Source organism: Oncorhynchus mykiss, chromosome 6, assembly GCF_057628025.1.
Source record: "Oncorhynchus mykiss isolate SJ-2025 chromosome 6, ASM5762802v1, whole genome shotgun sequence".
Lineage (NCBI taxonomy): Eukaryota > Metazoa > Chordata > Actinopteri > Salmoniformes > Salmonidae > Oncorhynchus > Oncorhynchus mykiss.
This window is the reverse complement of record NC_143027.1, coordinates 25015475-25041025: the sequence shown is the minus strand read 5'-3', so window position 1 is coordinate 25041025 and position 25551 is coordinate 25015475. Positions and strand designations below refer to the sequence as shown.

Below are 25551 nucleotides of genomic sequence, written 5' to 3'. Positions count from 1 at the left end.
AGAACTCAAACACAAAAAGGTACAACAGGAGACGGACACAACCCAAAGTGAATTATTCCATTTAAGTAGCCTAAACTCACTTAAATGAGATTCCCATATGCATTCGATATGCCATGACCCTTCTAGATGATGATACAGTACATTTTAAAATATCAATGTTTGGTCATTGACATATTCCTTTACAACACATTTTTAACAGATTATTCATGAACAGTAAGTCTACTAATTATCCAGTTTTTACAAAATATGGACAGTCTTAATTAAACTGTATAATAAAATGCATATTGAGACAAAACAACATTCCATGTTTCTATCAATACCAAGCTCATTTTAAACATGATTGTTCACCTCTCCTTTTACAGTCCATGCTGGGTGTGTATAGTACAGCCATTCAGATGGGTTAGTTAAGACTTGGATGATGAAGCTGATATGCAGTGTGGTGTTCAGCTCAGAACAGGATGGAAATCTCAGCAGGCAAAGCCACAGTGGGCCTGCATGTAGAGCCAGACAGTGAGAGAAGGCAGCCGGGGCCACAGTAGATAGGAGGGCCCTCCCTCCCTCCCCAGCCCCCCTACCCGCCTCCCAACCCCCTTCCCTACCTCCCCTACCCCCCTCCCTACCCGCCTCCCCTGGACCCCCACTAGATGAGGTATATGTGTGCTGTACCTTGAGAGTGTTGTGAGAGTTGATGCTGCGCCGACGGCCCTCCTCCAGCTGCATCTCAGAGTACAGGTCATCCTCGTCCTCCTCCATGATGTCAGACAGGTCTGAGCCGCGGCTGCTCTCTGTCTGGTACTCCTCACTGTGGCTGTAGTGGTGCTGGGAGACAGGGGAGAGGACCGGCTTTAACATGGAACCACAGAAACAACAAGCCTGTGTCTGACTGGCTGAACTAGGAGACGGGGGAGAGGACCGGCTTTAACATGGAACCACAGGAACAACAAGCCTGTGTCTGACTGGCTGAACTAGGAGACGGGGGAGAGGACCGGCTTTAACATGGAACCAACCACAGGAACAACAAGCCTGTGTCTGACTGGCTAAACTAGGAGTCGGGGGAGAGGACCTGTCTGGGATGGCAACTGCTCGGCCTCTGACCGCAATGCGCTACAGAGGGTTGTGCGTATGGCCCAGTACATCACTGTGGCCAACCTTCCTGCCATCAGAGAAAGGCATTTCATATTGCCAAAGACTCCAACCACCCTAGTCATAGATTGTTCTCTCTGCTACCGCATGGCAAGTGGTACCGGAGCGCCAAGTCTAGGTCCAAAAGGCTTCTTATCAGCTTCTACCTCCAAGCCATAAGACTCCTGAAAAGCTAAGCAAATGGATACCCAGACTATTTGCATTGACCCGCCCCCCCCCCTTTTTTACGCTGCTACTACTCGCTGTTTATTATCTACACATAGTCACTTTACCCCTACCTACATGCACATATTACCTCATTTACCTCGACTAACCTGTTACCCTGCACATTGACTCGGTACCGGTACCCCCTGTATATTGCCTCGTTATTGTAATTTTTAAATGTTTTACTTTAGATTATTTAGTAAATATTTTCTTAAAACTGCATTGTTGGTTAAGGGCTTGTAAGTAAGCATTTCACGGTAAGGTCTACACCTGTTTTATTCGGCACATGTGACAAATAAAATGTGATTTGATTCGATTTAACATGGAGTTACAGGTTACAATCATATATTTTTCTTCATTTTCCCAGAGCGATGATTGGAACAAACAAACTGTATTATTCTGTATTTAAGCTGACAGAGTTGTTGTTTTACCCGTACATGTCTCCCCAGTTCAGAGCCTCTGAGGAATTCGTCCACAGAAGCCCCTCTCCTCCTGGTGTGGGGAGAGACATAACCATCCTCCTCCTCATCAGAGTTCACACTCCGCTCACTGAAGATGTTCCTCTTCTCCATCTGACACACGAAAACACAGACAAGCAAACCTTATACATGTATATAGCTGCAGATGCATCACACTATCACAATGATACATGATATTAGTTCTCTATAGTATTGACTCAATAGTACCCTGAGAGTCTATGAGGCACTTGGTACACAAACCAAACTCTGTTTGCGCTGTACTGTGTGTCGTCATGTCATAGTGGCTGAAGTGGCTGCTTACCCGGTTGTTCTCAGCGAACACTCTCTGTGCAGCTTCCCTGGCCATGGCCTTGGCGATGGTGTTGGGGATGGGGGCTCCCTGAGGCTGGGGCAGGATCCTCTGAGGAGAGGGTGAACGACGCCCCTGGAAGTGGGGCGGCTCCAAAGTGTGTCCACGCATGGTAGGAGGGAGGGGCGAAGGGGAGCGCTCCCAGGGCGGACCAGGCCGCAGGCCCGCCTCATACTCTTTGGTTTCTGACTCTCTGGCACTTACTAAATTGGGCTTAGACATGGGGTAGGGCTGGTGTTGGAGCTGGGGGTGAGGGGTTGGGTGGCGCAGAGGCTGACCATGAGGCAGGGTGTGGGGCTGGGATCGAGGCAGAGGGTGGACCTGAGGTTGGGGGTGGGATGGGGGGTAGGTCTGGGGGTATGGCGGGTGTGTTTGTGTGTGTGGCTGATGGTGCTGGGGTTGAGGCATAGGATGCGGGTGTGCAGGGGAGCGGTGGTGGGGTGAGTGATGGGGAGGCCTCAGGATATTGTGCGGTATGGTGGCCACGGGGGAGTCCTGAGACTCTCCTTGTGCTGATAACGTCCTGACAATGACCTCTCTGGCCTCCAGACACTGGATCCTATTCAGCTCCACTGTCACATAGTCAGCTGTTGGGTACATCACCTCCGCTATCTGGACACACACAGGGACAGGGACAAGACACTTCAATTCACATGTCTTAAGTAACAAACCCAATATATTATTTCTGAATTTCACACAAAATAGGGCCTGGTAAACCTGTGTTTTCAAACCAGTGCATTATATAAGGCCTACAGAAACCATGGACTGAACGTCACCATTACATCACCACTCTCCAGCAGACGGCGGTAGAGTGTTACACACGAATCACAGCATTGAGGGTTAGCTGTTACACCACACACTCCTCACTTTCACAGCATTAAACATCAGGTTCTGCATAATACATAATTCTAATGCACCTTTTGTCCCTTTGTGCACACGGCATAGCCAATCACGTTGGCTCCGTTGGAGGTTCCAGTGGGGGTGAGGATGGGGGGTTTCCATCGCACCTGCAGAACCCCGGGGTTCTGGCCCAACTGGACCTGCACCTCCTGGGGAGGAAAGGGAGGACCTACAGAGGACAGCAGACACACAGGAGTGTAAGGATACCAACACAATACACTACAACATTTGGAAAACAATACACTATCAGCTGAACAGTTTGTATGTTCCTTCAATGGAAAATAATGTCTTGACCTGATTCCATACAATACCAGAGAGGCACTCAGATAGTTCATGTTGCATTAGATGTTTTTATGCAATCAAAAATGTGTGTAATGAGGTAATAAGAAAACAGTATGATTTGTACTGTATGTATGTCAGTGGAGGCTCCTCAGAGGAGGAAGGGGAGGACCATCCTCCTCAGTGAATTTCATCAAAATAAAAATAGTGAAACATTCAAAAGTTAGCCTTTTTAGATAAAACTATACTAAATACAGCGCATTCGGAAAGTATTCAGACCCCTTGACTTTTTCCACATTTTGTTACGTTACAGCCTTATTCTAAAATGTATTACATTATTTTTCCCCCTCATCAATCAACACACAAAACCCCATAATGACAAAGAGAAAACCGGTTAGCAAAAATTACATAAGTATTCAGACCCTTTGCTATGAGACTCAAAATTGAGCTCAGGTGCATCCTATTTCCATTGATCATCCTTGAGATGTTTCTACAACCTGATTTGAGTCCACCTGTAGTAAATTCAATTGATTGGACATGATTTGGAAAGGCACACACCTGTCTATATAATGGTCTCACAGTTGACAGTGCATGTCAGAGCAAAAACCGAGCCATGAGGTCGAAAGAACTGTCCGTAGAGCTCCGAAACAGGATTGTGTCGAGGCACAGATCTGGTGAAGGGTATGTCTGCAGCATTGAAGATCCCCAAGAACACAGTGGGCTCCATCATCACTTGGAGTTTGACAAAAGGCACCTAAAGGACTCTCAGACTTCTGGTCTGATTAAACCAAGATTGAACTCTTCGGCCTTAATGCCAAGTATGGAGGAAACCAGGCACCATCCCTACAGTGAAGCATGGTGGTGGCAGCATCATGCTGTGGGGATGTTTTTCAGCAGTAGGGACTGGGAGACTAGTCAGGATCGAGGGAAAGATTAACGGAGGAAAGTACATAGAGATCCTTGATGAAAACCTGCTCCAAAGCGATCAGGACCTCAGACTGCGGCGAAGGGTCACCTTCCAACAGGACAATGACCCAAAGCACACAACCAAGACAACGCAGAAGGGGCTTTGGGACAAGTCTCTGAATGTCCTTGAGTGGCCCAGAGCCCAAACCCAATTACACATCTTTGGAGAGGCCTGACAATAGAGATGCAGCTACGCTCCCCATGGTGTAGCCAGAGGACAGCTAGTTTCCGTCCTCCTCTGGGTACATTGACTTCAATACAAAACCTACGAGGCTTGTGGTACCCTTCTATAGACTTACACAGTAATTATGACCACATTCGGAGGACGTCCTCCAACCTATCAACGCTCTTGTGGCATGAACTGACATGTTGTCCACTCAAAGGATCAGATAATTAATCTAGTACTGAAAGCATAAGCTAGCACCACAGAGCATAAAATGTGGTGAGTAGCTGAATGAGAGAGAAAGACCATAGTGAATAGTTTTGAACAAATTAATTTCTTCAAACATTTTTTTTATTTTTTTATTTTACCTTTATTTAACCAGGCAAGTCAGTTAAGAACAAATTCTTATTTTCAATGACGGCCTGGGAACAGTGGGTTAACTGCCTGTTCAGGGGCAGAATGACAGATTTGTACCTTGTCAGCTCGGGGGTTTGAACTCACAACCTTCCGGTTACTAGTCCAACGCTCTAACCACTAGGCTACCCTGCCGCCCCCCAACATGAAGGAGAAGCAAGAGAGAGAAGGAGAGAGAGCTATATTTCGTTGTATTTTCTTTTCACTTACTTAGCGAGCGAATGCAGCTAGCTAGTTTAGCCTAGTCAAACACCTGGCTCAAACAGATAGGGATGCTGGGTTAGTTAGCTGGCTATCCAACACAAACTCTTCTAAGTCGAGGTAAGCTTTTGGTTTAATTGATTTATTGCCACCGGGGCCCGCCGGTGTAACTGCTAAACTGCTTGCTAACTGTACTCTGTACAACATGATTGTAGCGGGTTTACTAATATGTCAGTTCTAGTAGCTATGTTGACTATGACTTTAGCTAATATGGTGACAACAATGTAGGCTGTGTATAGCAGTTAGCAGGTATGATATGAAGATTTTTGCTTGGAAAGGTGTTTTCGCCAGGCCATAGACAGCTGATGTGTTGTACACTGAAGTCCACAAGTGAAGGGAAAATGTGAGAGGAGGAGAGTGCATAGATGCAAGGAATTATACAACGATCAAAGGGATCATGTTGTTTGTATGTGGATGCAATGAAAGTTAACCGTGTTTGCGTGGGATCAGGTGTGTATACATTCTGACGATTCTGTTGAAAAATGTTTCTTTAATGGAAGTAAATGGAACGAAACGGGGATAAACATACCTGAATTTGTCCAATAGAAAATCTCATTTACAACTGTTGGACTAACGATTACACCCTTGATCAGCTAGACGCAGGCAAGCATGTGCAAGGCGGTATTCAATGTGTCAATGTCTGTTACCTTGATTACTCAAATTTCTCTCGACCTGTGCAACTACGCTGTAAACTTTAATTCATAGGCTAGGTTGTAGCAACCTCATGATGGACAAGTACTACACATAAGCGAGGGATGTGTGTGTGTCACAGGAGGTTGGTGGCACCTTAATTGGAGAGGATGGGCTTGTACAGTATGTATGTATGTATGTATGCGTGTATGTATGTACATGGTTTCTCCCTTGTTCGATTGGGTTCTCCCTAAAACACTTCTGCGAGCAGGCCTTTCTAATCGACCTGGCCCGGGTATCCTGGAAGGATATTAACCTCATCCCGTCAGTAGAGGATGCCTGGTCGTTCTTTAAAAGTAATTTCCTCACCATCTTAAATAAGCATGACCCTTTCAAAAAATGTAGAACTAAGAACAGATATAGCCCTTGGTTCACTCCAGACCTGACTGGCCTTGACCAGTGTAACCGATGTAAAATGGCTAGCTAGTTAGCGGAGTGCGCGCTAATAGCGTTTCAATTGGTGACGTCACTCGCTCTGAGACCTTGAAGTAGTTGTTCGCTCTGAGACCTTGAAGTAGGCTTTTGTGGCGTGATGGGTAACGATGCTTTGCGGGTGTCAGTTGTTGATGTGTGCAGAGGGTCCCTGGTTCGAGCCCCGGCAGGGGCGAGGAGAGGGACGGAAGCTATGCTGTTACATTGATGCTGCTGACCCAGATCACTGGTTGCTGCGGAAAAGGAGGAGGTCAAAAGGGGGTGAGTGTAACGGATGTGAAATGGCTAGCTAGTTCAGCGGGGTTCGTGCTAATAGCGTTTCAATTGGTGCTGTCACTCGCTCTGAGACCTTGAAGTAGTTGTTCCCCTTGCTCTGCAAGGGCCGTGGCTTTTGTGGCGAAATGGGTAACGATGCTTTGAGGGTGACTGTTGTCTGTGTGCAGAGGGTCCCTGGTTCGAGGAGAGGAGAGGGACAGAAGCTATACTGTTACACCAGCACAAAAACATCCTGTGGCGGACTGCACTAGCATCGAATAGTCCCCGCGATATGCAACTTTTTAGGGAAGTCAGGAACCAATACACGCAGTCAGTTAGGAAAGCAAAGGCTACCTTTTTCAAACAGAAATTTGCATCCTGTAACTCCAAAAAGTTTTGGGACACTGTAAAGTCCATGGAGAATAGGAGCACCTCCTCCCAGCTGCCCACTGCACTGAGGTTGGGAAACACTGTCACCACTGATAAATCCACGAAAATCTAGAATTTAAAAAAGCATTTCTCTACGGCTGGCCATGTTTCCTCCTGATTACCCCAACCCCAGCCAACTGCTCTGCATCCCCTGCAGCTACTTGCCCTACAGCTACTTGCCCAAGCCTCCCCAGCTTCTCCTTCTCCCAAAGCCAGATAGTAGATGTTCTGAAAGAGCTGCAAAACCTGGACCCGTACAAATCAGCTGGGCTAGACAATCTGGACCCTCTCTTTCTAAAATTATCCGCCGCCATTGTTGCAACCCCTATTACCAGTCTGTTCAACCTCTCTTTCGTTTCGTCTGAGATTCCTAAAGATTGGAAAGCTGCCACGGTCATCCCCCTCTTCAAAGAGGGAGACACTCTAGACCCAAACTGTTATAGAACTATATCCATCCTGCCCTGCCTTTCTAAAGTCTTCGAAAGCCAAGTTAACAAACAGATCACTGACCATTTCGAATCCCACCGTACCTTCTCCGCTGTGCAATCCGGTTTCCGAGCTGGTCACGGGTGCACCTCAGCCACGCTCAAGGTACTAAACGATATCATAACCGCCGTCGATAAAAGGCTTTCGACATTCTTATCGGCAGACTGAACAGCCTTGGTTTCTCAACTGACTGCCTCGCCTGGTTCACCAACTACCTCTCAGACATAGTTCAGTGTGTCAAATCGGAAGGCCTGTTGTCCAGACCTCTGTCAGTCTCTATGGTGGTACCACAGGGTTCAATTCTCGGGCCGACTCTTTTTTCTGTAAATATCAATGATGTCGCTCTTGCTGCAGGTGATTCCTTGATCCACCTCTACACAGACGACACCATTCTGTATACTTCTGGCCCTTCACGGTGTTAACAAACCTCCTAACAAGTTCAATACCATACAACACCACAAACTAAATGCATGCTCTTCAACCGATCGCTGGCCACACCCGCCCGCATCACTACTCTGGACGGTTCTGACTTAGAATATGTGGACAACTACAAATACCTAGGTGTCTGGCTAGACTGGAAACTCTCCTTCCAGACTCACATTAAACATCTCCGATCCAAAATGAAATCTAGAATTGGCTTCCTATTTCGCAACAAAGCCTCCTTCACTCACGCTGCCAAACATACCCTCGTAAAACTGACTATCCTACCAATCCTCAACTTTGGCGATGTCATTTACAAAATAGCCTCCAACACTCTACTCAGCAAACTGGATGCAGTCTATCACAGTGCCATCTGTTTTGTCACCAAAGCCCCATATACCACCCACTACTGCGACCTATATGCTCTCGTCGGCTGGCCCTCGCTACATATTCGCCGCCAGACCCACTGGCTCCATGTCATCTATAAGTCTCTGCTAGGTAAAGCTCCGCCTTATCTCAGCTCACTGGTCACTATAACAACACCCACGCGTAGCAGGCGCTCCAGCAGGTATATCTCACTGGTCATCCTCAAAGCCAACACTTCCTTTGGCCGCCTTTCCTTCCAGTTCTATACTGCCAATGACTGGAAAGAATTGCAAAAATCACTGACGTTGGAGACTTATACCTCCCTCACTAACTTCAAGCATCCGCTATCTGTGCAGCTTACCGATCGCTGCAGCTGTACACAACCCATCTGTAAATAGCCCATCCAACTACCTACCTCATCCCCATATTGTTTTATTTACTTTTTTGCTCTTGCACACCAGTATTTCCAGTATTTCTACTTGCACATCATCATCTGCACATCTATCACTCCAGTGTTAACTTGCTAAATTGTAATTACTTCTCTACTATGGCTTATTTATTGCCTTACCTCCTTACGCCATTTGCACACACTGTATATAGAATTTTCTATTGTGTTATTGACTGTACATTTGTTTAAGTGTTGGTGTGTTGTGTCACACTGCTTTGCTTTATCTTGGCCAGGTCGCAGTTGTAAATGAGAACTGGCCTACCTGGTTAAATAAAGGTGAAATATATATATATATATATATATATATATTTAAATGTATGTATGTATGCATGTATGTATGTATGTAAGTAATGCTTCAGGTGTGGGTACCGTACGTACCATAGCCCATGGTGTGTATGTTTGTGTCCACTACAGCATGTCTACATATGTACAGTGCCTATTCGGCCCCCTTGAACTTTGCGACCTTTTGCCACATTTCAGGCTTCAAACATAAAGATATAAAACTGTATTTTTTTGTGAAGAATCAACAACAAGTGGGACACAATCATGAAGTGGAACGACATTTATTGGATATTTCAAACTTTTTAACAAATCAAAAACTGAAAAATTGGGCGTGCAAAATTATTCAGCCCCCTTAAGTTAATACTTTGTAGCGCCACCTTTTGCTGCGATTACAGCTGTAAGTCGCTTGGGGTATGTCTCTATCAGTTTTGCACATCGAGAGACTGAAATGTTTTCCCATTCCTCCTTGCAAAACAGCTCGAGCTCAGTGAGGTTGGATGGAGAGCATTTGTGAACAGCAGTTTTCAGTTCTTTCCACAGATTCTCGATTGGATTCAGGTCTGGACTTTGACTTGGCCATTCTAACACCTGGATATGTTTATTTTTGAACCATTTCATTGTAGATTTTGCTTTATGTTTTGGATCATTGTCTTGTTGGAAGACAAATCTCCGTCCCAGTCTCAGGTATTTTGCAGACTCCATCAGGTTTTCTTCCAGAATGGTCCTGTATTTGGCTCCATCCATCTTCCCATCAATTTTAACCATCTTCCCTGTCCCTGCTGAAGAAAAGCAGGCCCAAACCATGAGGCTGCCACCACCATGTTTGACAGTGGGGATGGTGTGTTCAGTGTGATGAGCTGTGTTGCTTTTACGCCAAACATAACGTTTTGCATTGTTGCCAAAAAGTTCAATTTTGGTTTCATCTGACCAGAGCACCTTCTTCCACATGTTTGGTGTGTCTCCCAGGTGGCTTGTGGCAAACTTTAAACAACACTTTTTATGGACATCTTTAAGAAATGGCTTTCTTCTTGCCACTCTTCCATAAAGGCCAGATTTGTGCAATATACGACTGATTGTTGTCCTATGGACAGAGTCTCCCACCTCAGCTGTAGATCTCTGCAGTTCATCCAGAGTGATCATGGGCTTCTTGGCTGCATCTCTGATCAGTCTTCTCCTTGTATGAGCTGAAAGTTTAGAGGGACGGCCAGGTCTTGGTAGATTTGCAGTGGTCTGATACTCCTTCCATTTCAATATTATCGCTTGCACAGTGCTCCTTGGGATGTTTAAAGCTTGGGAAATCTTTTTGTATCCAAATCCGGCTTTAAACTTCTTCACAACAGTATCTCGGACCTGCCTGGTGTGTTCCTTGTTCTTCATGATGCTCTCTGCGCTTTTAACGGACCTCTGAGACTATCACAGTGCAGGTGCATTTATACGGAGACTTGATTACACACAGGTGGATTGTATTTATCATCATTAGTCATTTAGGTCACCATTGGATCATTCAGAGATCCTCACTGAACTTCTGGAGAGAGTTTGCTGCACTGAAAGTAAAGGGGCTGAATAATTTTGCATGCCCAATTTTTCAGTTTTTGATTTGTTAAAAAAGTTTGAAATATCCAATAAATGTCGTCCCACTTCATGATTGTGTCCCACTTGTTGTTGATTCTTCACAAAAAAATACAGTTTTATATCTTTATGTTTGAAGCCTGAAATGTGGCAAAAGGTCGCAAAGTTCAAGGGGGCCGAATACTTTCGCAAGGCACTGTATGTCTATGGGTGTAACATTATCATGCTGTCAGGATTTCTGTCCAAATATTCCTCAGAACAGCCAGAGACAGTCAGGTTGGTTTTCACAGTCCCTCTACCTCTGCTCTGCTGCATGCTAAATCAACAGGACCCATCTGTGCTGAGCTGCCAGTGCCCCGCAGAGAGACGCACGCACGCACGCACGCACGCACACACACACACACACACACACACACAGTCATACACACACCCATTCAGCATTATCTCTGAGCAGAGCAGTAAAGAGCAGAGCAGTAAAGAGTGGAGTAGAGCAGAGTAGAGAACAGAGCAGAGTTGAGCAGAGTAGAGGGCACAGTAGAGTAGAGCGGAGCAGAGCAGAGAAGAGCAGTGAAAATCAGAGCAGAGCAGTGAAGAGCAGAGCAGAACAGAGAATATCAGAGTAAAGCAGTGAAAGTCAGAGCAGAGCAGTGAAGAGCAGAGCAGAGCAGAGCAGAGCAGAGCAGTGAAGGTCATAGCAGAGCTGAAAATCAGAGCAGAGCAGTGAAGGTCATAGTAGAGCAGTGAAGAGCAGAGCAGAGAAGTTCAAAGCAGAGCAGTGAAAGGCAGAGCAGTGAAAATCAGAGCAGAGCAGTGAAGACCAGAGCAGAGCAGAGCAGTGAAGATCAGAGCAGTGAAGATCAGAGCAGAGCAGTGAAGATCAGAGCAGAGCAGTGAAAATCAGAGAAAATCAGAGCAGAGCAGTGAAAATCAGAGAAGATCAGAGCAGTGAAGTGCAGAGCAGAGAAGATCAGAGCAAAGCAGTGAAGTTCAGAGCAGAGCAGTGAAGATCAGAGCAGAGCAGTGAAAATCAGAGAAAATCAGAGCAGAGCAGTGAAAATCAGAGAAGATCAGAGCAGTGAAGTGCAGAGCAGAGAAGATCAGAGCAAAGCAGTGAAGTTCAGAGCAGAGCAGTGAAGTGCAGAACAGAGCAGTGAAGAGCAGAGCAGAGCAGTGAAGATCAGAGCAGAGCAGTGAAGATCAGAGCAAAGCAGTGAAGTTCAGAGCAGAGCAGTGAAGAGCAGAGCAGAGCAGTGAAGAGCAGAGCAGAGCAGTGAAGATCAGAGCAAAGCAGTGAAGGTCAGAGCAGAGCAGTGAAGAGCAGAGCAGAGCAGTGTAGATCAGAGCAAAGCAGTGAAGGTCAGAGCAGAGCAGTGAAGAGCAGAGCAGAGCAGAGCAGTGAAGATCAGAGCAGAGCAGTGTAGATCAGAGCAGAGCAGTGAAGATCAGAGCAGAGCAGTGAAGATCAGAGCAGAGCAGTGAAGATCAGAGCAGAGCAGTGAAATTCAAAGCAGAGCAGTGGAGATCAGAGCAGAGCAGTGGAGATCAGAGCAGTGAAAATCAAAGCAGAGCAGTGAAGTTCAGAGCAGAAGACACCCAGAGCAGAGCAGTCTGAGAATGTGCATCAATACATCTTAAATCACATTTCACCACTAGATGAGTGTCAGCAGAGATATAGCTACTCCTTTCTGAAGAGGAGGATTCAGCAGTAGACATTCTGAGCATTCTGAGCACTCAGCTGTTTTAGTCATTCAACTATGAATATTATAAAGCATGAGTGTCAGTGAGGGCTCAAATGTGCATTTAAATCATCTCAGTGAAACCCTTCCATCTATTAAAAGTCATGCAGAGAAAAACCAGTAGGAGTAACCCTTGTACAAACCCTTGTATGAACCCTTGTATGAACCCTTGTATGAACCCTTGTATGAACCCTTGTATGAACCCTTGTATGAACCCTTGTATGAACCCTTGTATGAACCCTTGTATGATGTTTTGGTTGCATGATACATCCAGTTATTTCTAACCATCTTTGTTCGCAACATGAGCAACATATTCCAGTCAACTGGACTGGCTAGGCGGAGGGCACGAAGTGGGTCATGTAATTGGTGACTTCATCCACAGGAACAAGGCCAATTTCCAATAATTGAAAGCATCTCAAATGCTGTCTTAACCTCACAATGTGATGGTGGAGCTTGATAAGATAAATGCCCAGTGTGTTCCCTGTTGCTGCTGCCTAAACACATAAAGCTCCCAGTACAGCTGTCCTTCCTGTCCTGTTCTGTCCTGTCTCCTCCCTCTCACCTCTTCCTGACCTCTGCCCTTCCATTAGACTCAAGCAGTCACTCACACACAGCAGGGCTAGTCAGTACATTCAGGTCAGCTCAATTCATTTCAAGGTTGCGTAAATGTACAGTTGAGAGTTCACAAGCTTGTTCTTCAGTCATTATTTTAAACACAAATTCATTTTCTTTTTTTATTAACACTAATTACTAATGTCCAGACAACAGAGGGAAATCATTGGTAGTGTTCTAAACCTAGCAGCCAGTGGGTTTAAGGGCGCTGGCAGACTGTATGTATAGTAATGACTGCGCGGTCTCTTTCTCTCTCTTCACTCCCTTCTTTCTCTCTCTCTCTCTCTCTCTCTCTCTCGTGGCGTGTAGAGCTGTATGGGGTCTCAGGGGAGACCAGTCACACAGAGCTACAGAACATACACTATTTACACACATTAGGCATCTAGAGTTTCTCTCTTTCTCCCCTACCGACTCGGTTTTCACTCTCGTCCTCTGATAATATGCAGCCTTCTGCAGCAAACGCTCCCTGGATGTCTATTCATCACACTTCTTTTTCCCCTCCATCTTTAGCGTGCGCCTCTCTTATCAAAGCCAGCACACACAAATCCTTGAAGGCAATCAAAAAAAAGTGACTGAGAAATATGAAAACGAGCCTTTAGATGTCTGTCAGGTACAAGGTTGTAAATATAATGGGCTCAAAGCTTGTCAGAGCTAAAGTAAATAGATTGCTGTGTTTACGCCAAATTGCCAAAGGCTTTTTAGCCAGAAATGGTTTTGAAAGCAGGAGAACACAGTGAAAGTATACGGCTGTGCAGGCTGGATATACAAGAGGCAGCAGAAGCAGCAGGAACTAACTACAATTGCACTGCATGCTCAATGCACCCTGAAGAGACAAACAACCAGGCCAGTTATGCTGAGTACACCTCTTTGGGAGACTGGAAAGATGACTAAGTGTGTGTTTTAACCAGTGGAGGCTGCTGAGAGGAGGACGGCTCATAGTAATGGATGGAACATAAATGGAATGATATCAAACACGAACATGTGATTTACTTTGGTTTGATAACCATTCACTGCATTCCAGCCATTATTATGAGCCGTCCTCCCTTCAGCAGCCTCCACTGGTTTTAATGATGGGAGAAAGGGAGAGATAGTAGGTGGGCTGACCTGCAGGCTGGGTGCAGAACTCCACAGAGATCTCCCTCTTGTCCCTGTGCTCCAGGGGCATCTGCCAAGGTATCTGGTGTGTCCGCGCCACGGCCTTCACCTTGTAAACGGTCATGGGCTTCAGTTGGAAGAACTGGTACTTGTAGGCCCCTGCCTTCACCATGTCATACTCAGCCTCGTTCAGGAAGATGGTGTGGCTGTAGTTGCTGTTGCTAGGCTGCCAGGAGAGCTCAGCAGAGACCTGTGTGATGTTGTCCACCCTCAGATAGTAAGGAGCCACCACCACATCCTTCCCCACTAGTAGAGTGCAGCGCAGCTCGTCAGATGGGCCCCGCTCTGTGATGCTCTGTACCGAGATGCGGTAGGTATTGGTGGCCAGGTTAAGTTTCTCGATAAGCGACTTCGTCTTGCCCCCAAAGGGCACGCTCATCCTCACCTCCTTGTCCACCAGGACGTTGTAGCCACTGATGGAGCCCCAGCCGGGCGGCACCACCGGAGGGTCCCAGCACACGATCACACTCTTGGCCAGCTGTTTGATCAGATTGATACGGCGAGGGTAAGGCACAATATTTTCACCAATCTCGTCAATGCTGACATCCAGGGTCCCTGTCCCATTGCTGCAGGAACCCATGGAGCCCAGGAAGTCCATGCCCAGACTACTGCTGCCCAGGCTGGTCAGAGTGCTGCTCAGACTGGAACCCAGTCCAGTGGAACCATGACTGGAACCGTGAGTGGAACCCAGAGTGGAACCCATGTGGCTGCCCAGAGTGGAACCGTGAGTGGAACCCAGAGTGGAACTGAGGTTGCTCCCCAGGTTTCTCTCAAGGTTTCTCTCCAGGTTTCTATCTAGGCTAGGCCCCAGGTCCAGTTTACTGTCAGATAGCAGGCTGCTGATGCTGCTCAGGCCCATGCTGCCAAGCCCTGTGGAGCCCAGGCTGCTGTGGTTACTACTGAGGTAGCCTGACTCTTTGGCCCCGTCCCTGTGCTGAGCAGAGGGCATCTTCTCATCCTTAACAAAGTCCACAAAGTTGGAAGGGACAAGTCCCTGCTGTCCATCCAGCAGCTCTCCTGAGGAACAGAGAGAAAGCAGTAAGTATTACTATTAACAACAACACTCACAGTGAAGAGCAGTAGGTAGTATTAACAACTCTCACAGTGAAGAGTAGTAACTAGTATTAACAACACTCACAGTGAAGAGCAGTAAGTAGTATTAACAACAACACTCACAGTGAAGAGTAGTAACTAGTATTAACAACACTCACAGTGAAGAGCAGTAGGTAGTATTAACAACTCTCACAGTGAAGAGTAGTAACTAGTATTAACAACACTCACAGTGAAGAGCAGTAAGTAGTATTAACAACAACACTCACAGTGAAGAGCAGTAGGTAGTATTAACAACTCTCACAGTGAAGAGTAGTAACTAGTATTAACAACACTCACAGTGAAGAGCAGTAAGTAGTATTAACAACAACACTCACAGTGAAGAGCAGTAAGTTGTATTAACAACTCTCAGTGAAGAGCAGTAACTAGTATTAACAACACTCACAGTGAAGAGCAGTAACTAGTATTAACAACACTCACAGTGAAGAGCAGTAAGTAGTATTAACAACAACACTCACAGTAACGAGCATTAAGTAGTATAAACAACTGTCACAGTGAGGAGCAGTAAGTAGTATTAACAACTCTCACAGTGACAACCATTAAGTAGTATTAACAACTCTCACAGTGACGAGCATGAAGTAGTATTAACAACTCTCACAGTGACGAGCAGTAAGTAGTATTGACAACTCTAACAGTGACGAGCAGTAAGTAGTATTAACAACTCTAACAGTGACGAGCAGTAAGTAGTATTAACAACTCTAACAGTGACGAGCAGTAAGTAGTATTAACAACTCTAAAAGTGACGAGCAGTAAGTAGTATTAACAACTCTAGCAGTGACGAGCAGTAAGTAGTATAAACAACTCTCACAGTGACGAGCATGAAGTAGTATTAACAACTCTCACAGTGACGAGCAGTAAGTAGTATTAACAACAACTCTAACAGTGACGAGCAGTAAGTAGTATTAACAACAACTCTAACAGTGACGAGCAGTAAGTAGTATTAACAACTGTCACAGTGAAGAGCAGCAAGTAGTATTAACTACAACTCTCACAGTGACAACCATTAAGTAGTATAAACAACTCTCACAGTGACGAGCATGAAGTAGTATTAACAACTCTCACAGTGACGAGCAGTAAGTAGTGTTAACAACAACTCTAACAGTGACGAGCAGTAAGTAGTATTAACAACTCTAACAGTGACGAGCAGTAAGTAGTATTAACAACTCTCACAGTGATGAGCAGTAAGTAGTATTAACAACTCTAACAGTGACGAGCAGAAAGAAGTATTAACAACTCTCACAGTGATGAGCAGTAAGTAGTATTAACAACTCTAACAGTGACGAGCAGTAAGAAGTATTAACAACTCTCACAGTGATGAGCAGTAAGTAGTATTAACAACTCTAACAGTGATGAGCAGTAAGTAGTATTAACAACTCTCACAGTGATGAGCAGTAAGTAATATTAACAACTCTAACAGTGACGAGCAGTAAGTAGTATTAACAACTCTCACAGTGACGAGCAGTAAGTAGTATTAACAACTCTCACAGTGATGAGCAGTAAGTAATATTAACAACTCTAACAGTGATGAGCAGTAAGTAGTATTAACAACTCTAACAGTGACGAGCAGTAAGTAGTATTAACAACTCTAACAGTGACGAGCAGTAAGTAGTATTAACAACTCTAACAGTGACGAGCAGTAAGTAGTATTAACAACTCTAACAGTGACGAGCAGTAAGTAGTATAAACAACTCTAACAGTGACGAGCAGTAAGTAATATTAACAACTCTAACAGTGACGAGCAGTAAGTAATATTAACAACTCTCACAGTGACGAGCATGAAGTAGTATTAACAACTCTAACAGTGACGAGCAGTAAGTAATATTAACAACTCTAACAGTGATGAGCAGTAAGTAGTAGAGGTTGACCGATTATGATTTTTCAACGCCGATAACGATTATTGGAGGACCAAAAAAAGCCGATACCGATTAATCGGACGATTCTTAAAATGTATTTGTAATAATGACAATTACAACAATACTGAATGAACACTTATTTTAACTTAATATAATACATCAATAAAATCAATTTAGCCTCAAATAAATAATGAAACATGTTCAATTTGGTTTAAATAATGCAAAAGCAAAGTGTTGGAGAAGAAAGTAAAAGTGCAATATGTGCCAGGTAAAAAAGCTAACGTTTAAGTTCCTTGCTCAGAACATGAGAACCTATGAAAGCTGGTGGTTCCTTTTAACATGAGTCTTCAAAATTCCCAGGTAAGAAGTTTTAGGTTGTAGTTATTATAGGAATTATAGAACTATTTCCCTCTATACCATTTGTATTTCATATACCTTTGACTATTGGATGTTCTTATAGGGACTTTAGTATTGCCAGTGTAACAGTATAGCTTCCGTCCCTCTCCTCGACCCTACCTGGGCTCGAACCAGGAACACATCGACAGCAGCCACCCTCGAAGCAGAGTTACCCATCGCTCCACAAAATCCGCGGCCCTTGCAGAGCAAGTGGAACAACCACTCCAAGTCTCAGAGCGAGTGACGTTTTAAACACTATTAGCGTGCACCCCGCTAGCCATTTCACATCGGTTACACCAGCCTAATCTCGGTAGTTAATGGGATTGAAGTCATAAACAGCTCAATGCTTGAAGCATTGCAAAGAGCTGCTGGCAAAACGCACTAAAGTGCTGTTGAATGAATGCTTATGAGCCTGCTGGTGCCTACCATCGCACAGTCAGACTGCTCTATCAAATCATAGACTTTGTTATAACATAATAACACACAGGTCATTAATATGGTCGAATCCGGAAATAATCATCTCGAAAACAAGACGTTTATTCTTTCAGTGAAATATGGAACTGTTCCGTATTTTATCTAACGGGTGGCATCCATAAGTCTAAATATTCCTGTTACATTGCACAACCTTCAATGTTATGTCATAATTACGTAAAATTCTGGCAAATTAGGCGGCCCAAACTGTTGCATGTACACTGACTCTGAGTGCAATGAACGCAAGAGAAGTGACACAATTTCACCTGGTTAATATTGCCTGCTAACCTGGATTTATTTTAGCTAAATATGCAGGTTTAAAAATATATACTTGTGTATTGATTTTAAGAAAGGCATTGATGTTTATGGTTAGGTACACATTGGAGCAACGATACGCACCGCATCGATTATATGCAACGCAGGACACGCTAGATAAACTAGTAATATCATCAACCATGTGGAGTTAACTATTGATTATGATTGATTGATTGTTTTTTTAAAGATAAGTTTAATGCTAGCTAGCAACTTACCTTGGCTTCTATTGCATTCGCGTAACAGGCAGGCGCCTCGTGGAGTGCAATGTAATCAGGTGGTTAGAGCTGTAAGTAGTATTAACAACTCTCACAGTGACGAGCAGTAAGTAGTATTAACAACTCTCACAGTGACGAGCAGTAAGTAGTATAAACAACTCTCACAGTGACGAGCTGTAAGTAGTATTAACAACTCTAACAGTGACGAGCAGTAAGTAGTATTAACAACACTCACAGTGACGAGCAGTAAGTAGTATTAACAACACTCACAGTGACGAGCTGTAAGTAGTATTAACAACACTCACAGTGACGAGCAGTAAGTAGTATTAACAACACTCACAGTGACGAGCAGTAAGTAGTATTAACAACTCTAACAGTGACGAGCAGTAAGTAGTATTAACAACTCTCACAGTGACGAGCAGTAAGTAGTATTAACAACTCTCACAGTGACGAGCAGTAAGTAGTATAAACAACAACTCTCACAGTGACGAGCAGTAAGTAGTATTAACAACTCTCACAGTGACGAGCAGTAAGTAGTATAAACAACTCTCACAGTGACGAGCTGTAAGTAGTATTAACAACTCTAACAGTGACGAGCAGTAAGTAGTATTAACAACACTCACAGTGACGAGCAGTAAGTAGTATTAACAACACTCACAGTGACGAGCTGTAAGTAGTATTAACAACACTCACAGTGACGAGCAGTAAGTAGTATTAACAACTCTCACAGTGATGAGCAGTAAGTAGTATTAACAACTCTCACAGTGACGAGCAGTAAGTAGTATAAACAACAACTCTCACAGTGACGAGCAGTAAGTAGTATTAACAACTCTCACAGTGACGAGCAGTAAGTAGTATAAACAACTCTCACAGTGACGAGCAGTAAGTAGTATTAACAACTCTCACAGTGACGAGCTGTTAGAGCGTTGGACTAGTTAACTGTAAGGCTGACAAGGTAAAAATCGAGCTGACAAGGTAAAAATCTGTCGTTCTGCCCCTGAATGAGGCAGTTATGTGTTCTTAACTGACTTGCCTACTTAAATAAAGATTAAATAAAGGTGTACATTTTTATTTTTTTTATCTGCCAAATCGGTGTCCAAAAACACTGATTTCCGATTGCTATGAAAACTTGAAATCGGCCCTAATTAATCGTCCATTCCGATTAATCAGTCAACCTCTAGTAAGTAGTATAAACAACTCTCATAGTGACGAGCAGTAAGTGACATTAACAACAACTCTCACAGTGACGAGTAGTAAGTAGTATAAACAACAACTCTCACAGTGACAAGCAGTAAGTAGTATAAACAACAACTCTCACAGTGACGAGTAGTAAGTAGTATAAACAACAACTCTCACATTGACGAGCAATAACTAGTATTAACAACAACTTTCACAGTGACGAGCAGTAAGTAGTATTAACAACACACAGGGAAGAGCAATAACTAGCATTAACAACAACTTTCACAGTGACGAGCAGTAAGTAGTATTAACAACACACAGTGAAGAGCAGTAACTAGTATTAACAACACATAGTGAAGAGCAGTAAGTAGTATTAACAACAACTTTCACAGTGACGAGCAGTAAGTAGTATTAACAACAACACTCACAGTGACGAGCAGTAAGTAATATTAACAACAACTTTCACAGTGACGAGCAGTAAGTAGTATTAACAACAACACTCACAGTGACGAGCAGTAAGTAATATTAACAACTCTCACATGGATGAGCAGTAAGTAGTATTAACAACACACAGTGAAGAGCAGTAACTAGTATTAACAACACATAGTGAAGAGCAGTAAGTAGTATTAACAACAACTTTCACAGTGACGCGCAGTAAGTAGTATTAACAACAACACTCACAGTGACGAGCAATAAGTAGTATTAACAACAACACTCACAGTGACGAGCAGTAAGTAATATTAACAACAACTTTCACAGTGACGAGCAGTAAGTAGTATTAACAACAACACGAACAGTGACGAGCAGTAAGTAGTATTAACAACTCTCACATGGATGAGCAGTAAGTAGTATTAACAACACACAGTGAAGAGCAGTAAGTAGTATTAACAACACATAGTGAAGAGCAGTAAGTAGTATTAACAACAACTTTCACATGGATGAGCAGTAAGTAGTATTAACAACTCTCACAGTGACGAGCAGTAAGTAGTATTAACAACTCTCACAGTGACGAGTAGTAAGTAGTATAAACAACAACTCTCACAGTGACGAGTAGTAAGTAGTATAAACAACAACTCTCACAGTGACGAGCAGTAGGTAGTATTAACAACTCTCACAGTGACGAGTAGTAAGTAGTATAAACAACAACTCTCACAGTGACGAGTAGTAAGTAGTATAAACAACAACTCTCACAGTGACGAGCAGTAAGTAGTATAAACAACAACTCTCACAGTGACGAGCAGTAAGTAGTTTAAACAACAACTCTCACAGTGACGAGCAGTAAGTAGTATTAACAACTCTCACAGTGAAGAGCAGTAAGTAGTATAAACAACAACTCTCACAGTGACGAGTAGTAAGTAGTATAAACAACAACTCTCACAGTGACGAGCAGTAAGTAGTATAAACAACAACTCTCACAGTGACGAGCAGTAAGTAGTATTAACAACTCTCACAGTGACGAGCAGTAAGTAGTATTAACAACAACTCTCACAGTGACGAGTAGTAAGTAGTATAAACAACAACTCTCCAAGTACAGTGAAGACTAGAGAGGACAATCGTAAAAGCCACATTAGCACTGATTGATCCACAACTGCCTAATCCTCGTCTCTTCGAATGCCCATACAGTAAATACATCCCATAATCCATGCTGTCTCTTAGCAGCAACAATCATTCTGCTCTGAAATTAGAATCATTTTTAAATCATGTGAATTGGTTTTTAAGAGAGAGAGGGTAAAACACAGTGAGATATCAGACCTTCATAGAAGCCGTCATCATCCATGGTCCCATACACGTAGAGGTACTTCCCTGCCACCAGGGGGAGCTCTGCCTCAGGATGCTCATTGGGCCCATTACAGGGGTTATAACTGGGGGAAAGAAAGAGTAGAGTACAATAGAATCAAGCTGATGAACTCGCTGCGTTGCTCCTCTGAACCAAACACAAGTGGATATGTGTCCAATTATCTCAGGCTAGATGATGAATTCAGGTTCAAAAAGGTTCAAAACCTAGGATCAAAATGAGACAATTATTAAGCACAATATTAGGAACTGTGTATGGACAATTAGCTTCTGTCAAAACTTGATGACATTGTGATGGGAAAGCAGAGTAGCCTAGCTAAATAGTATCCGAGCAATTCCAAACAAATCCAAGCACAGTTACATTTTTGCCACAAACACTGCAGTAGCAGTACCCTTGTGTAACTTTGTGATAGGGGAATTGCTGAGTGCTGCAATAAAAAACTAATATAAAATATAACATTTTCCAACAGGCTAAATGAGATAGAAAAAAACAGTGGGGGTGGACAGCACTGGGTTCCATTCATGTATTTGCCTTTGTTCTAGGGGATTCCAATTATTTCAGCTGACAGTTCATTTTATTTGGTGAGAGCATAGCACTGCATCATTATTAAGAGGTGAGTTCAAACCTCAGTGGGACAATGTAGGTGGAAAACACTTCTGAAAAGTGCTGTGCAGGGATGCATTTTTAATATAACACTGTAGTGTAAGGCATCTCAAAGCTGCTCACTCCTCTCACCTGTACCGGGCGATGCACAGACGGACCTTGCCTGTGAACCTCTTCTTGGTCCTAGTCGTTGAGCTTAGTTCTTTGTCCATCTGATAAGAGAGAACCAACCTTGAGAGATGTAACAACCAAATTACATTTATTTTTGTTTTCATGGTGGACATTTCTATGGTGGAAATCAGTGGGATGATAGCAGAGCCTATAAACATATCCTATACACACTTGGTAAACCTGCCAAACCTCCCAGCAGAGGAGAGTAAAAGGAAACAGATAGGATGGGGTGTGAAAAGGCCTTTCTGCATCACTGTGTTTCCTCAGTCCTACATCTCCACCTGAGTGGGACTTCAGCTTATACTTTCAAAACAGGAAGCAATTTTGCAATCATGTAATAAATGCTGTAATTATGTAACAGTGTAATTAATGCTTTACCATCTTCTGAGGAGTTTTTTGAAAGGGCAATCAAGCTATTTAGGTCCATCTTGATTAGGCTTATATAATCAGGGCTAGAGGGGAGGGAGGGAGGGAGGGAGGGAGGGAGGGAGGGAGGGAGGGAGGGAGGGAGGGAGGGACCTAGTAGGACTCACCTCAGTGAGGAGGGCCCGTTGAGAGCTGCCAGTCCGGCTGCTGCTGCGGGTGAGGAATGTTGGCTTTACAGACACGAGCTCCGGCTTGTCCCCACAGATCTGGAGCGGTCGGATGAACTCAGAGATCACAGATCTGCTCAGCGGACTCTCATTGCCTGCGGGCAAAACAAAGGAAGAGCTAAGATCTGAAATATGACTGCGCCTGCTGAAATCATATTTATATCTGTGCGTAGCACTAATGTCCAAAATGGAGTGCAATATATCACATACAATTATTTATCCATTTCATCATGTGATCGTCATTCATCGTTATTATCACCATTCATCATCATCATCTTCATCATCCTCCATACCTCATTTGATTAGATACCATTGAAAGTAATAGATAACATTGTAAGAACCAACAGCACAAACAACAGATGGATACAACCCATTAACAATTAGGAAAATAATCATCCTAATTGCATTAGTGTTAAAAAACATACAGATCCTTATGTAATCAGAAGGAGAGTTAGATTCCAGGCACAGGCCCAATGTAAACGTCAGTATTATTATTTAAGTCAACAACAAGAATGTGCCAAGCAGTGGTAAAGGCTATGTCATCCAGTACCCTGATTGATTATTTCATTAGGCTACTTGCTCTATGTTGAGCCACGTACGTCACAAGCACGGCCTCCCAGACCTCCAATTTCAGGAGCAGCTGCACGTTTGTCTTTCCATCCTCATAATACTGAATTGTTTATTTCAAATGTATTTTGGTGTCATTTTGCGAGACTAAAGCTTTCCGCCGCTTCCACTGTCTGATTTAACAGATCAAACGTCCACATACAGCTCACAGATGACTGAAATCACATTATTATGAATGTTCTCGTCTGAGCTGTGGTCTATGGCGTACATAATGTACACAGACAAGCTAAAACAAAGCTCTTCTGCGATTCGTCTAACCTTTCCCTGTGGGGGCGGCCAGCCCGTTGAAGAGCTGGGAGAGGGATTTGTTTGGCGATCCAGGGGATTCACACACAGTTAAGGGATCGGTGCCACTGCCAAGGGTATCAAACTTTCCAGTCTGTAGCCGGAACTTCTCCAGCTCTTTGGACAGGAGGTTGAACTGCTCACTTTGTGTCCGACATTTCTCCTCCAGATCTCGGACTTTGGCCTGGCGACAGATAGCGAGTGAGAGAGAAAGACAGAGAGGGGGAGAAAAGGAAGGAAGAAGTAGAGAGACAAAAGAGAAGAAAGTAACAGAAGGAAATAAAGTGAAAGAAAGAGAAAATCTGAAACCCAAAACTGTATATTTGTATAAATACACACACAAAATTAGGTAGGATGAGATATTGGACTTTAAATTACAGAGAAAAGGGAGTTGACACCTTAAATTTCCTATCAGGTAAAATACATTCCAGTCATAAACACCTAAACTAGTCACAGTACGCAGATCACATGCAGGACTACAGTTAATGCACATTATTCTATAGAGCAGCCTCTTGTTAAGAGGAAGTATGCATACCAAAAACTGCACTGTGTTCAAAGCGCGGGGAATGCTCCTCAACTTCATTGCACAGAGATAGTAAAATAAAGGCAAGAGTCATCATCATGAGTTACGAAGCCGACAAAAGAGGGGCAACAGCAATTAAAACATCATAGAACCATGCAATCAAATCCTTGGCTTTCTACAGTGAAATACTGTCTGTTCTCCACACTGGCCCGGAGACTACGGTACAGTGGGAGAATAGGCAGGCCTAGCAGAAACCCCAGGGGTATCCAGCTCAAGATCTTCCCTTGGGCAGGAGTAAGTGTTGAGTGGTAAGCATCAAATGGAGACAGACAACCCCTCTTCACATAAACCCAAATCAGCCCCTTCATCAGACCACCCTGAGAGCATTGCTGAAGCTACCATGTCATTTGCTGCACACTTTCCCCAAAGCAGTGATGCCTAATGTCTGTGGCGTTTTATTCATGACTTTCATGCAGACAAGTTATTGTTTGTCAGCACGTGAACATGCTGTTAGAGGAGGATTAGCATTCGCAATCACTGCATATGATTCAATGGGTTGATGCATTAACACAGAGGGTGGTCAGCCTTTCACCATCTTAAAGCCCTCCCCTGGGTGTATGACCAGTCCTGTAGTAGCCTTGTGAAACATGCTGCCCTGCATGCAACTCCAACCAGAATGAACGGTTACAATGTCCTCATAACATCAATTGTTTCCATTATGCCAGCATCTAAACACAATTCCTCAGACATTAGAATGATGCCATAACTAAAATGGAGGCATAACTCAAATGAGTGATGATGAGAGCGATTGTCTGATGGCCTCTCCTATGTCCCAGTCAGGCCTTCTGTCTTGTTGTGTCCTGTGACAACCCCTTCCCCAGTGACTGTCCGGTAACAGAGCAGGCTCTGAGCCTAGAGGAGTGTGGATGCCTACACATGCATTGATGACAAGCTGAATGGAGGATGCGAGTGTGAACCATCATTGTGTGGCTAGGACAGCCTTGCTTTTGGAAAGCAAACATTCAACAACTGAAACATGTTTCTGTCTGCACAGATACAACAATACAACTATGCATCTTTTTGTAAATAATCATTTGTTCTTAATTGACTTGACGGGCTAAATAAACATTAAATCAAAATAAAATCATGAACAGCAGCTAGCTACAACAACAAAACCGTAGCAATGAATTATTGAGTAGCCATTGTTTCACCTCAGTATATGACATTGTTCAGCTCTTGAATCTTATGTTTCAAAATGAAAATACAGGGCATTTGGAAAGTAATCAGACCAGTTCACAATTTCCAAATGTTGTTACGTCACAACCTTATTCTAAAATGGATTACATTGTTTTTTCCCCCTCATCAATCTACACACAA

The 25551-nt window shown here is 43.8% G+C and overlaps 1 protein-coding gene across 3 annotated transcripts in view; it reads right to left on the bottom strand.

Moving 5' to 3' along the window:
* LOC110525587 (syntaxin-2) overlaps positions 1-25551 on the bottom strand; it is a 146773-nt gene that overhangs the window by 9380 nt on the left and 111842 nt on the right. For all 3 annotated transcript variants that reach the window (XM_090237411.1, XM_090237409.1, XM_090237410.1), the window contains 10 exons: positions 24187-24228; positions 23625-23835; positions 22680-22834; positions 22108-22187; positions 21330-21439; positions 13988-15055; positions 3093-3244; positions 2128-2787; positions 1779-1919; positions 667-819 (listed from right to left, as the gene is read on the bottom strand). In XM_090237411.1, the coding sequence (XP_090093537.1) occupies positions 667-819; positions 1779-1919; positions 2128-2787; positions 3093-3244; positions 13988-15055; positions 21330-21439; positions 22108-22187; positions 22680-22834; positions 23625-23835; positions 24187-24228 (2772 nt within the window). The remainder of the gene's footprint in view (positions 1-666; positions 820-1778; positions 1920-2127; positions 2788-3092; positions 3245-13987; positions 15056-21329; positions 21440-22107; positions 22188-22679; positions 22835-23624; positions 23836-24186; positions 24229-25551) is intronic.